Source organism: Bombyx mandarina, chromosome 09 (assembly GCF_030267445.1).
Source record: "Bombyx mandarina strain Sakado chromosome 09, ASM3026744v2".
NCBI lineage: Eukaryota > Metazoa > Arthropoda > Insecta > Lepidoptera > Bombycidae > Bombyx > Bombyx mandarina.
In genome coordinates, this window is record NC_143216.1 from 10188995 (window position 1) to 10203628 (window position 14634).

At 35.6% G+C, this 14634-nt stretch overlaps 2 protein-coding genes across 4 annotated transcripts; one reads left to right on the top strand and one right to left on the bottom strand.

The window, feature by feature from the left end:
- Positions 1–1738: 1738 nt before the first annotated feature.
- LOC149502347 (uncharacterized) lies at positions 1739–5528 on the bottom strand. The gene has a single exon (XM_089729987.1). The coding sequence runs from the start codon at positions 5526–5528 to the stop codon at positions 3942–3944; it is 1587 nt and encodes a 528-aa protein (XP_089586113.1). The 3' UTR covers positions 1739–3941.
- Positions 5529–8706: 3178 nt separating this feature from the next.
- On the top strand, positions 8707–14242 carry Hibch (3-hydroxyisobutyryl-CoA hydrolase). 3 transcript variants are annotated; one of them, XM_028182421.2, is made up of 6 exons: positions 8707–8807; positions 8933–8978; positions 9207–9744; positions 10625–10899; positions 11312–11453; positions 11694–14242. In XM_028182421.2, exons 3-6 carry the CDS (start codon positions 9207–9209, stop codon positions 11837–11839), a joined length of 1101 nt encoding a protein of 366 aa, XP_028038222.2. In that variant the 5' UTR covers positions 8707–8807; positions 8933–8978; the 3' UTR covers positions 11840–14242. The 3 variants fall into 3 exon arrangements, with proteins under 3 accessions (XP_028038222.2, XP_089585989.1, XP_089585990.1); XM_089729863.1 differs by having other exon boundaries at positions 8719–8811; XM_089729864.1 differs by having other exon boundaries at positions 8729–8978.
- Positions 14243–14634: the final 392 nt, after the last annotated feature.

Consider the following 14634-nt stretch of genomic DNA (forward strand, 5'->3'; position numbering starts at 1 on the left):
GTGTCAATTTGTTCAAGATCTTTTTATAAGTGGTTTTTTTTTTTTTTTTTTTTTTAATTTTGACTCGCACGGTTTGTGCATTTGCCACTACTAGTGTGGAAAAGGTAGGGAAACCAGTTTTATTTAGGAATCAATTGGAAGGTTCGAAATTTGGAAAGGATATGTACGTAATAGGATAATAATATATAATAATGCCTAAGAGTTCATAATATATAGTGATTGGGTATAAATAAAAAGAATATTATATTTTAAAACTGTTTACATTTTAATATTATTACTAAATAAAAAATTTGATATCAAGTTATACAAATCAGAATTTATAGTACTTAATAATGTAGGGATTGATGTGGGAAGAGGAACCCGGAGGTTTATCAGGGAATTTATGAATGAGGAACAGTCACGTAGGAGGCATCCAAAGAAAATGTGATTCAAGTCCTCCTCACCAACGCCACAAGCACACAAACTGTTGTTAATGACACCGAGTTTAGCAAGGTGAGAAGCTGTACAAACATGTCCCAATCGCATTCTTATAATATAGGAAGTTGCAAGCTTACATAGACTAATTTTACAGAACCACATTTTTAGAGGAATTCGTTGCTGTATATTTTTATAATAACGGCCTTTATGGCAGCTAGAGCTATTCCAAATACTTTCCCAAGACCTCAGTAAATGGTCTTTAGGAGTGGAAAGAAGGTCAGACACAACATTTTTGTAAGGTGACATATCACCACTATTTATCGCATCTCTCGCAAATTTATCAGCTATTTCATTCCCAAGTATTTTGTGATGGCCAGGTATCCACACAAAAAGAACATCATAACCTTTGAGCTTACAATTTAGAAGTAGCTGTCGACAGTCCATTATATAAACACAGGTTAAACAAGATTTGAAAGGAAATTTCTGCAAAGCTTGTAGAGCACTTTTCGAGTCTGTGAAGATGATGGATTTGTTAAGTTTTGCAAGTAGAATATATTCTAGAGATTTTAGAATACCAAAACATTCTCCAGAAAACACTGTTGTTTCGGGGGGTAGTTTTATTTTTTGGTGAATATTGTACTGCTCATGATAAACAGCTACTCCAACTGTGCCAGAGAGTGCGTGTTTAGACGCATCGCAGTAGATATAGTGCCAGTCTGCCCAATCTCTATCCGTTACAAATTTTATTTCAGTGTTAGCGTTTTGGTGGTTCTTCAGGATTTCAAAAGTAAAATTTATTTTAGGAAGATTGACAAGAGCTTCGTAGCTGACGGAAAATATAGGTAGAAACTGTGAGCGATGAGTGGGAGCTTGTAATGAAATAAATTTATGGAAACTAACTAACTAAGCACGGTGGAGATTTATGGGACCAATAGGAAGAGGATTTAACTTTTTCTGACAATTTTTTTAGTTTGTGATAGAGAGGATGGTTAGAAAATTGGAGAGCTCGAAATAAAAATTTGTCACATAAAAACTGTCTGCGTAATTTTAATGGGGGGTCTAAACATTCTACTTGCAAAGCATTAACAGGGCTGGACTTCATAGCTCCGGTCACAATACGCAACGCTTTAGATTGAATGGCGTCTAACTTACTTAAGCCTACAACGCTACATGGTTCTAAAAAACATGTCCCGTAATCTAATATGCTTCTTATAATTGCATTATATAAGAGTTTTAATGTGAAGGGATGGGATCCCCACCAAACACCTGAGAGGCATCGTAATATGTTTAATAATCGTTCACATCTAGTGGACACATAATAACAGTGAGATAATCCTGACAGTTTAGAATCTAATATGATACCCAAAAATTTTACTTCATTTTTTACGGGTATTATTTGTTCATTGTACAAAAGTGTAAATGGTGGCGGTAAACGCATCCTTGAGAACAATACTGAGCAACTTTTGTTTACACAAAGACTTAGGGAGTTGTTATCCAGCCATAGTTTCAAAAATTCCAGAGCACAATTTAGAGAATAACTCAGTTTATTTACAAAGCGACCAGAAACATATAAGACTAAATCATCTGCATACTGCAGAATATTGGCTTTACTAGAAATATGAGATTCTAGGTCAAAGGTATATACATTATAAAGAAGTGGACTCAGCACCGAACCTTGGGGCAAACCTTTCCATGTAAGCCTTGTTATAACATTAGACTCATCAATATTTATTTGTATTTGTCTTTCAGAGAAAAGTTTATGAATAAAATTACAGAAAATTGGAGGCACTTTTAATTTACATAGTTTTGTATTTAAGATGTGAAGATCAACGTTATCATTTGCGGCAGAGATATCTAGAAAGACTGCAAGAACAGATTCATTATTTGAGTAAGCTAATCTTACATCTGTAGAAAAAATACCTAAGCTATCCATGGTACTTTTTCCTTTCCTAAATCCATACTGACTTGGTGACAATAGACCTTGACTTTCGAGATACCATTCTAATCTATTTTTCACTAAATGTTCCGCTAGTTTACAGAGAACTGAGGCAAGGGCTATAGGTCTATAGGAGTTAGGATCTGATGGAGCTCTGTTTGGTTTTAAAATAGGGATAATTTCGTGAATTTTCCATGAAGCCGGGATTTCTCCGGAAGTTATGGTGGAATTGATAAGATGTAGCAGATAATTCAAACTTGAGTCGCCTAAATGTGCAATGAAAGAATATGGAATACCATCAATACCTGGTGCAGAATCTTTTACATAAGATAACACACCCTTTAATTCTATAACACTAAAAGGAGAAGCGAGATCAGCAAAATTACTTAATGGTGGAAAAAAAGAAAGGTGAGGTGATAAAATGGGCATTTGTGGAGTAAAAGGAGGGGCTAACTTGTCTAAGAATTTATCTGCCACAGACTCATCAAGAAACTGTGGCAAGGTTTCCTTAAATGCTGACCTAAATCTACGGATATTTTGCCAAATAGTCGATGGAGGAACATCAGGGGCTAAAGATGAGCAAAAAGCTCGCCAGCTATCCCATTTCTTTTTTTTAAATAATTTACGGGTATTATTAATTATTATGATTAGACTATCAAAATTTTCTGTAGTGCTGCATTCATTATATTTTATTTCAGCTTTTTTCCTCTCTTTCACTGCCGCTGAGCATTCACTATCCCACCACGGAGGAGAAGGTATATTATTAATTGATTTTTTAATGAGAAATGTTTGGTTTGCAGCCTCTATCATAGCCAAGGCCAAAGCATCAGCACAAACGGAATGATTATTTTTTTTTATATGAGGGAGCGAGGACACTTTCTTTGCAACATGCTCACGAAACGTTGTCCATCTGTCACTGTCAGTATCATTGCATATTTTGTATTTTAGTCTTGGTGGGCGTCTAAATTTTGTTCTAACTAATTTTTTGGGCAAAGTTATTAATATGGGGTAGTGATCACTGTCGTATGTAGAGGAAAGTGTTTTCCAAGTCAGTAAGGAAGCTAAGCCAGGGGTGGTTAACGATAGATCTGGAGCACTGATACCTTCATGGGGCTGAGTGCGTCGTGTTGCGACTCCTGTATTTAGGATGCAAAAGTTGTTAGAATCCAGTATATCCAATATTCTTGCACCATAGTAACTGGAATTGGTGCTACCCCAAGCTTGGTGCTGTGCATTAAAATCCCCTAATATTAAAACTGGTTTTGGGAGCTGTGATATAATTACTTCAATTTCGTCAAAGATTGATGATGTAGGATGTGGAATATACACCGAAACAAAACATATTTTATTAATACTTACTGCTATTATAGAAAAATCAATGCTATGGTTTGCAATAGGAATGTGGTCAAAAGGTATTGTATTATGAACAAGTAAAGCTACACCAGCATAGCCATCTGTTCTATCCTCTCTTACACATAAATATTGGGAAACTTTGAAGTTATAACCTGGTTTTAGCCAAGTTTCCTGTATTGCAATGATAACTGGTTTATACAAATTTATAAGGTGATAAATATCACTTTTTTTAGAGTTAATACTGCGGCAATTCCACTGAAGTATTGTTGATGGATCCATTATTGATATTATTATTAAAAAGGTTACTTACATTTAGCATAGCAGCGTTGGACGGTTCAACCATATTTTTGGATTGAGTTAATGATTTAATTAAAACAATGATAAGATCCCTAGTTGACATATTTGATAAAGGCATATTATTTTCATTGAGTGAGCCAATTGTGGGCAAAGGAATGTCGTAGTCTTTGGTTAGTGCGGCATGAGCTTGTTTGTCATAGCCCTTACTATACTGTTTAGGAACACTATTTGACTGAATAAATACTGTTTTTTTATAAGAAGTGCTTGTTTTATTACTATTACCTTTAGATATATCAAAAGTATTTTTTAAAGGAGATGAAGGGGTTGCAATGGATGTTAAAACATCCGAATAGGATTTTGTCACAGGTGGGTGTAGCTTGGAAGCTTCAGCATATGAAATGCAATTATTTGCCATCAATTCTTTTATAGATTTTTGTCTACTAAATTCGGGACATTTTCTGTTGGTTGCATAATGTGAGCCTGAGCATAGACAACATACTACATCATCCTCATCAATGTTGCAACTATCACCCGAATGATTGTTACCACACTTAAAGCAACGTGGAGTAGATCTGCATTGGACTTTAATATGACCGTAGCGGCAGCAGTTGAAGCATTGAACTGTTGGGAATATGTATAAATCAACTGGAAGGGAGTTATAACAAAGGAATATTCTCTTGGGTAAAACCTGGCCATCAAAAGTGAGAACCACTGTCTCTACTGGAACATAATTTGTCTTCCCTTCTACCACATTTTTCCTATTAATTCGGCGTACTTTTAATATATTTCCACATCCAAAAGGCACAGTGATATTTTTTATGATTTCGTCTTCGGACCATTCTGTTGGTACTCCTCTGACTACACCCATAGGTGTTACAGATGAGGTAGGAATAAAGGCTTTACAATTAATTTGTTTTATTGCTTGATTCTCTAAGAAAGAGTTTGCGTCTGCATAGTTAGTGAAAGCTAAAACTAATCTATTTCTACCTATTTTTTTCAGGCTTCCATTAACTATGTTTTTAATGGATTTATTTTTTAAGAAACGGCCAAAAGAAATTGGATTGATAGAAACATTGTCATTTGGACATGATTGTACCTTTTGGATGTGAATGGTGTAAGGAGCTGAATCACATGCTTCATATAATTTCCTACCGACTGGTGTGCGAGGTTCAGTTAGACTGGTATTAGTAACATCAATCTGCTTGGGCTGTGACGCTGGAATGGGTGCTAATTGAGGTGTCTTAAAAACTGTTGACGACTCTTTCTTCATAACATTTTCACAGTGGCAGTCACTTTCGCAAACAACATCGGAAGGCAATTTATGACGTCTCCTCTTTTTATTACAATGCCTACAAATTTTACGAGATAAGGCTCTTTTTCGTTTAGTACTTGTATTACTTTTGGTTTCTGAAGCATCTGTGTCTAATAAAGAGCTTTCAGTTTCCATTTCCGAGCAATCATTATTAATCGTGACAACATGAGACACCTGTGGGGTTGTCCCCCCAGGATCTTCAATGACATTCATCAGGGACTAAGAAAAAAAAATCATAAAACTTACCTACTGGCTCCAAATATATACAAATAACACAAAATATTAATAAATAAACTAAATTAATAATACTACCACTAGAATAATCCTATTATTTACACAATAAAATGAATTTTAAACAAAAGACGCCAAAAACATCACCGCCTACTTCAAAGTTTCCCGCGCTTTTTTCATAAGTGGTTTTACGATCTGGCAGCTAAGACCATAGATTATACACTTAATATTAAGACCTTTAGGTCAAGTCTTATTTAAATTTTAATGAAAACTTTTTTATATGAAAAATGATTTTATGAAATGAAATGAAGTTGATTAATATGAAACATGACATGAAATGAACTTAAATGAGATGAGATGATATGGGATGAAATTTAATTTCAATAAATGGTGGTCTTTACTGAAACTTTTTCAGTGGACTTTTTGGAGGATCCCGTGAATTTACATTCAGCGGCTTTGTTTCATTTTCCCACATTTGTGGATTTTCACAGATACTAAACAGTTAATAAACCACTGTTATTACACATTTAAACCTGAAGAAACCAAATTACAACTTCACTCTTCGCAATCTCGCCAAAAAGTCCTCACTCGTCCAATGCCGGCCACTGACATGCGCGCAATTATTCGTACATTGTACGAATGTTTGCGCGCATGTGAAGGGCCATCAAACATTCATTCGCAAACCTAGCAGCTGTGCAAATGGGTTCGGTACTCAATTTGCGAACCCGTTTGCGCTTCCTCCCACACTTGTTTACGAATGTCTCACGAATTTCTCCTCGTTTTTAATTCGTCAATAGAACATTGAAGAGAAAAAGAGTTTTGAATTCTTTCCCAGACATCATTAACAGCCATGCTGTTTTTATGGGATTTCTTTTAATGAAGATACGCTACACAGTAGACGTCACGAACTATGAAAATGACGATACGTCCGTTACCTTCGCAATCGTCGGCGCAACTGGGCAAGCGAATGTGTGGGAGACTACGCGAAGGATCGAGGTTCGCGCGCTTTGATGTCTGTTAAAAAACCGACACAGCTTGGAAAACCACGAATGCAGCGAAAACTTTGCATATTCATTTGCAAATGTCGTCCTACACTTGCGGGTTTGCGTATTCGTGCGCATGTGAGTGACCGGTACAAGGTCTTGACTGGGCAATAGACATAAATAATACGCTGAATTGAATACTGAGACCCACCATTATCTATGGATACTCTCATACTGTTGAGAAGAACAGTGATATATCCTTATTAGGCCCCTTCAATGTCACACGCTTTCATTAAAAATACCCACGGTATAATGTAGTTGATTTCTTAAAACAATTTTAGCCGCTAGTCCCTATTCCATTCTCTTTCCTTAATTACTAGTCTCAAAACAAACTAACTTATCTTTCCTATCCAAGGTCTTAGAACGGCTTATTCATGCACAGCTGAGTGAATTCCTTTATGAAAATAATCTCTTAAATCCCTTCCAATCTGGTTTAAGTCCTGGTCACAGTACTACGACTGCATTGGTAAATATCACGGATGATATTACGCTCAGCATGGAGAGGGGAATGTTGACGGTGCTTGCATTGCTTGACTTTAGTAATGCTTTCAACACCGTTGATATTGACATTCTCCTTGCTACACTTGGCTCTCTTAACACATCTCCATCCGTAGTTGATTGGTTTCGTAGTTACCTGTCTGGTCGCCGGCAGCGTGTTTGCATCGAAGATAATTTTTCTTCGTGGTGTGACACATGCGTGGGTGTTCCGCAGGGTGGCGTTTTATCTCCATTGCTCTTCGCGATATATATTAATTCTGTCTCCAACCATCTCATTTCCTCCTACCACTTGTATGCAGACGATCTTCAGCTTTATACGCAAGCCCCGGTGGAAGAATTGCCTCTTGCTTGCACCAAAGTAAATAATGACTTACTTAGTATAACAAATTGGAGTAAATCTTATGGGCTGCAAATAAATCCGACAAAAACTCAGGTCATTATTGTCGGTGCACCTAGAAGGCTTGCGACAGTTGATTGGACGCGAATTCCCTCAATTTCAATTGATGGAGTTCAAATACCAGCTAGTGATAAGGTGAGAAACTTGGGTATCTTTGTAGATAGGCATATGTCATGGGATGCACAAATTAAAGAAACTTGTCGAAAGATTTATGCGGCTGCAGGATCCTTAAGACGTCTGCGAAATTTTCTCCCTACTGCCACCAAGACTGCGCTTGCACAATCTCTTCTTCTCCCCATTCTTGATTATGCTGATGTTAGCTATCTCGATCTCGCCGAAGCACAATTAAATAAACTAGAGCGTCTTCAAAATTTCTGTTTAAGATTTATATTTGGCTTACGAAAATATGATCACGTCTCAGAATTTCGCGCTAAGCTCAAGTGGCTGCCCATTCGCCTTCGTCGGAATGCTCATATTCTTTCTTTGCTCTATACTGTTCTATTTAATCCTTCTTCTCCTTCTTATCTGAAAAGACGCTTTGAGTTTATCCGTGATACACATACCATATCCCTGAGATCAACGGACAACATGCAATTAATGATGCCAGTGCATTCGACAAGGTTCTACGATCATTCCTTTACTGTTCAAGCTATTCGTTTGTGGAATGCTCTCCCGGTACGTATACGACATGCTGAAACATTAAATTCGTTCAAACGCCTCATTAAGGAACATTTTTTAAATATTAGTCAACCGATTTAATATGTGATAAGGTAGATTTCTGAAATTGGTATCTACTTAAATTGTATATGTTTCAAAGGTATTTTAAGTATCTTTTATATGTAAATTGCTTATTCTTATTTATGTGTAAAGAAGCAAAATTTAAACTTATTTTTTATTTATTTTTTATTTTTAATAATTATTATTATATTATAATACTTTGTATTAATTGTATGTATATTTACGGAGATATGTATGTGTATATGTATTTGTACATATATGTATATGTATTTCACTGGAATGGTACACCGCGCGTAGTTCGTTTCCAAATGATTCTTGTCCACCTGATGGTTGTCTGGAAGAGATCGCTTTTAGCGATAAGACTGCCAATTGTACTTTTTTGTTTTTAATGTATCGCACGGTTTATTTGTTTTTTGGTGTACAATAAAGAATACTCTCTCTCAGGTAGCTTTGCTCAAGTCATAAAAAAACTCAATATGTCAATAGCATTCTATGTCACAACGGGAAAATAAACAAACAGCTGCTCTATGTAGAAACGAGCAAATAAATTTTAAAGATTTCATTTTTAATACTGTTTTTTTTTGTGTATGTAGGTTACGATTATCATGCTGTTAGCATTATTAGATTAGTTTTAACTGTATACCACTTTTTTATTTGTTTTTATTGAATTAACGTTCGTGTTTTTAATATTGGACGAACTGTTATTTCAGCAAATCCGGCAAGTTAGCTAAAGCGGCATTTGTAAAGGTCAAAAGAGTAAGTAATTATGCAATTATTGTTATCTGTTGCTTGCATACTAAAGTTGATGCTTATTTACTTTTTGGCGTAATCTATCAATAAACATTAATTTATAAATTAAATAAGTTCAAATTAGACCTGAACTGTATCAAATATTTAAAATTTAACAACACTATTCGATTTACATTTAATACAACGTGCTTAGAAATAATATGTGAAGAAATTTTAAAAGCCTATTCATTACAGATGTATAGTTTAATAAAACTTAAACAAGCAACATTGCCTTTGTTAAGAAGGACAATGTCTTCACAAGAACCTGATGTTTTATTTGAAGCATTAAACAATGCTGGCATAGTAACCCTCAATCGACCCAAAGCATTAAATTCCCTCAACACATCTATGGTGTCAAAATTATTACCAAAACTTCAAGAATGGGAGAAATCAAAGTCTCTGGTTATAATTAAGGGTGCTGGAGAGAAAGCTTTCTGTGCTGGTGGTGATGTGAAAGCTGCCATAGACAAAATTGAAGGGCCTAGGTTCTTCCATACGGAATACAATGTTAATTACTTGATTGGAAACTATAAAATCCCATATATCGCATTTATAAATGGAATCACAATGGGAGGAGGTCTTGGACTCTCAGTCCATGGCAGATACAGAGTAGCAACAGAGAAGACATTAATAGCCATGCCAGAGACTAAGATAGGACTATTCCCAGATGTTGGTGGATCATTCTTTTTACCTCGTCTACAAGTTAATTTGGGATTGTACTTAGGGTTGACTGGTGAGTAAATATATTTTTCATTGACTAATCATAGCAAAGCCTCGAATATTATTATATTATTAATTGCTATTGTTATTAATGTTAAAAGATTTTTCTACACATCCAGCACCTGTAAAAGTAATTTACATTATGTATGCAATGTCACTTTGAAGGTAACTAAACAGTAAAAGCTCTTTATTCACTTGTTATATGATGCGTAAAGTTGCGTTAATGAAGGTTCCCAATAGAATTTATACCAAATAGTATCTGTTTAACGTTATACCTAATTATTTGATCAAATAAATACTTTGAAATAAATAATTCTTTGATGTTAATCTTATCACAGCCTTCGTCACATTACCATCTCAGATAACATCATAAATGTGTACATATTGATAAAATAAAAAAAGTGAACAATGACATTGAAAATATGCACACTAATAGCTAGTTGTAGCTATTAGTGTGCATATTTTCCTTCCTTCCTTCATTATGTTTTTGTCCTTATTCTTATACGCACCGACATGTCAACTGCACAATCCTGACCTCTCACAACGTTAACATTTACATTGCCATGTCAATGTCTATTAATAAAGATCAACTCTACCATCGGTAAAAAATGTCAAAAATGTTCATTAATAAGTCTATTAAGAATCCATATACTACAGTACTCCAATTTTGTTCTAGACTTTGCAAACTGAAAGAGGTTAGGTGCAGGGATTAGCCTAGACTTAGTATATGACTGCCTGTAAGACACATCATAGTGTTGTATTGTTATTACAAGAATGTTCCTTTGGTTAGAGCCCCATGAGCTAATCCACTCGCTCGATTATGCTGGTATAGCCTCTCAGTAGGTAGGTAAAAAAACCACAATCATCACTAATAAAACTACTATTTACTGCAGGTGACAGATTGAAAGGTAAAGACGTTGTGAAAGCTGGAATAGCTACACACTTTGTACCAAGCAAACGTCTGTATGAACTCGAAATGCTCCTTTCTCGGTGCGCTAATGATATAGAAGTTAATTCACTAATCAATAAATTCCACGAACCCTCGGAGGACTTCTCACTTGCATCAAATATCAAGCATATAAACTACTGTTTTGCGGCTTCAACTGTTGAAGAGATCATTGAGCGACTGGAGAAAGTTCAAAATGAATGGTCCGTTAAGACTTTAGAGGTATGTTCACAACATAAATTTATATATATTTAGAACAGCAAGTAATTAATTAAAAGAGTCAAATTGTCAAGGATATACCCTATACCAATAATCTATACTAATATATAAATCTACAGTGGTTTTTACGGATGTTCCGTTATAACTACTGAACCATGCATCCGATTGACTTGAAACTTGGTATCCATGTAGAAAATACATGTACTTAATGGAAAGGCTAAGGACTTATATGAGTGTTGAATTCCCTACACCAGTTGCGGGGGCGTTAATGATGAGAATCTTTGTGGGGGTGAGAAATAATAATGGTAATTTTAAATTCCCAGTGAAGCGGACGGGTACAGCTAATATACTTTATATTGTGGATTATCGTAAAAAATATGAATACCCCATTATTATTGATTTATCCAAATTCCAGACTCTTCATCAAATGTGTCCTGGCTCTCTCAAGATTACACTGAGAGCGCTCCAACGAGGCGCTCAGCTGGACCTGGGCCAGTGTCTACAGATGGAGTACAGACTGGCCTGCCGAGCCACTGAGAACCATGATTTCCCTGAAGGTAACAATATTAATTATATATATTTTACAGCTCATGACCCCAGAATAAGTCTGTAAAATTAATAAAACAAATTCAAAATGAAACTGTAAAAATGTTTTTAATCGTTATTAATTAAATTTATGAACCACGAAATGCTCACTTCAAGATGACCTGAGCGTTATTGTATCAGCATGATATCGGACAGGAGTTCACCGTACCCACGTCACAGTGTGTCTCAAGGAACCTGCTTTACTCCAACAGGTGTGAGAGCTCTGCTCATCGACAAGGACAACAAGCCCCAGTGGAACCCCAAGTCTCTGGCCGAAGCTGATGATGAATATGTCGAGAGTTATTTCAAGAGGCTGCCCGAAGACAAAGAACTCAAATTCTTCGACTCCAAACTCTAATCCTTTCCATTTATGTACGCGGTGCAGCCAATCCTAGTTCACACAGTGTTTCGTCTCTTTCGTTCGCATCTCAAGTCATTTTGTTTCATACATAGAAAGAGACAAAACACAGTGTAACCTAGCAATAGTTACATCGGGTCTAATAATAGTCTGGTAAGAATAGATATTAAAATGGTAAGCTCTAAAAGTTATTTTTGAAGATTTTTCATTGATTTTTATGAATTGAATATGAATATTAATATTTGAAATATATTAATATGAATATTTGTAGACATGAGTGGGCGAAGGGGATATGATACAATTTGTTAATTTGGAGAAAACGGACAACAAACTTTTGCTACTTGTATTTTTTCTTCGTGCATAATTCCTTTATTACATACAATTTTTAAAAATAGCCTTTAATGTCGGAGTTTTAAAGTCTAATATGGTTTATAGGCACATAACACCTTCATTCAATGTAAAAACTCAAAAATCTTAAAAATGGTACTCTTAATCCCTTCATCCGCTCATGTCTTCATGTACAAATACATATTGAGGTACTTAAAACTTCCGTAGCGATAGAAGGTTAGGATTGCTGAACTGTTCTTGTCGTGCGATGCATCCTGGGTCGTGCCCTGGGAACATCTCGCCATCTCCCTCCCTCACTCGCAACTATGACACCAGTGTGCTTAGTGCGAGCTCTTTAACGTTCTCGATACCGTAAAAGTTAACTCTTACCTATATGTATTCTTAGTGTGAGTTTTTTAACGTACTCGATAACGTAAAAGTTAACTAAAATTTCGCGGTACTCCAGTTATTATTGTTTTAATACTTTATTTGGTAGCTACATTTTACTGAGGAACGCAAAAAAAATATTAGTGTATCGATAACTTTAAAAATGTAACTTTAACGCAATTAAATACATGCTTGGTTTCAAATAGCACACTGATAAAGAAATGCTTTGGTCAATGCAAAAACAAGTTTCAAATAGACTATTAATAGATTATGAACGTCTATTAAAGAGTACTCGTGCTTGGACCTCATGTGAGTCCGCACGGGTAGGTACCACCACCCTGCCTAGTTCAGCCGTGAAGCAGTAATGCATTTCGGTTCAAAGGATGGGGCAACCGTTGTACTTTAAAAACTAAAACATTACAACTCATATCTTAAGGTGGATTGCGGCATTTACCTTGATGTCCACGGGCTCTGGCAACGTTAATCTAAGAATCAAAAAAAGTTACCTCGATTTCAATATTAATATTATATTACCAAACGTCGGGACGCAAAATATTATACTGGGCGTTCATCATTCCACAAAAAAGTATACGTGATTCTGGATTTTGACATAGCGCGCATTGTAGTGTAAACAATTTCTTTCAGGTGAAGCACAAGGCTATTATTTTAATGTAATGATTTTGTGGTTAGGGATTCTACCCCCACTACCACCAGTGAAAACCTTGTTAGTCCTGTGTGCTTAGTGCGTGTTTTTTAACGTTCTCGATAGCGTAAAAGTTAGCTCCTATTTGTATGGAATGGGATCGTTTGCCTAAGTTTGCCGCTAGGGGCGCTGTTCCAACTGCATACAAAATTGTGCTAACTTTTACGCTATCGAGAATGTTTAAAAACTCGCACTAAGCACACTGGAGTAGTTTCTAACCTCCGATTCATTGTCCAGGCGAAACGGCATTTCCAGCTGGCTTCAGCGATGTTCCTCATTTACAATCATTTTGTTCTCACAAACATATTCATATAAAAAGCGGTGTTTTAAATTATACGTCAATTTATAAATTTCGTTTGTCTGTTGATCTGTGGACTCATCTAGGTATACCAATATCGTGTGCGTTTCGGTCAGTTAAACACGTTCTGAATTTAAAACGTATGGGCGCTGGCCCTGTGTAATTCTAGTTATAAAAAAAAAAGAATTTGTTTGAAAAAAAAAAAGACTAATTCGCATTTAATTATGGTCATAGACCATTAGTGCATTTTATACAAGAAAATATTATAGCTATTTACCATTTCATGTGCCTTTCAATGTATTTAGGCTTTATTCTAGTTGTAGCTTATAAATTGGTGCCACGAATTGAGAAAACTATTTTTAAACAATTGAATTGTAGTAATTAATTATTACAAAGCGACTTAATATTTAATTTTATGAAATTTTGTTAATTGAGGATCATTTGTCACATCCGACTTAAATTTATATAGGCGTTATTAGTTTCAATGAAATAACTGAAGAACAAACTATGTGAATCGAAATTCAGTTATGAATTATGTAATTACGTTGCTTTGTAATAATAAAACTTTATAAAAATAAGTAAATGTGTTTTGTATTTTTATAATGTTTTTCATAATATTAAATAATGTGTACTGGTGTATTTTTGTTTATTGATGAAGACAAGTTTATGAAATAAATGTACGAATTAATGTCTTTTTTTTGTGCAGTCATAAATTACAAGGTTATGACTGTTGGTTTTGTAGCTACGGATAGTGAGAAGGGGTTCCGGAGCAACTGTTGTTAAGTGTTAAGAGCGCTCAGAAACCATTTCTTGAATATCACGACTTGCCTTTGAACATTAGTCCTAAGTTTCAACTGTATAATAAAGGTACCTACTTTACCCCTTCAATTCCCCTTTTTTTTTATTGCCCTTGTAGGCAGACGAGCATACGGACCACCTGATGGTGAGTGGTTACCGTCGCCCATGGACTTCAGCAATGCCAGGGGCAGAGCCAAGCCGCTGCCTACCGCTTAATACTCTCCACAAGCCTCGTTCGAAGAAGGACATGTAATAGCGCTCGGGAAACACCGTGGAGGGGAG

Excerpts from the sequence above, each read along its gene's own strand:
- Hibch (XM_028182421.2), top strand. The coding sequence starts at position 9,207 with ATGTATAGTTTAATAAAACTTAAACAAGCAACATTGCCTTTGTTAAGA. Across the intron at positions 9,745-10,624 it reads ATTGTACTTAGGGTTGACTG|GTGACAGATTGAAAGGTAAA; the intron begins GTGAGTAAATAT and ends TATTTACTGCAG. Across the intron at positions 11,454-11,693 it reads GAACCATGATTTCCCTGAAG|GTGTGAGAGCTCTGCTCATC; the intron begins GTAACAATATTA and ends TTACTCCAACAG.
- LOC149502347 (XM_089729987.1), bottom strand. The coding sequence starts at position 5,528 with ATGAATGTCATTGAAGATCCTGGGGGGACAACCCCACAGGTGTCTCAT.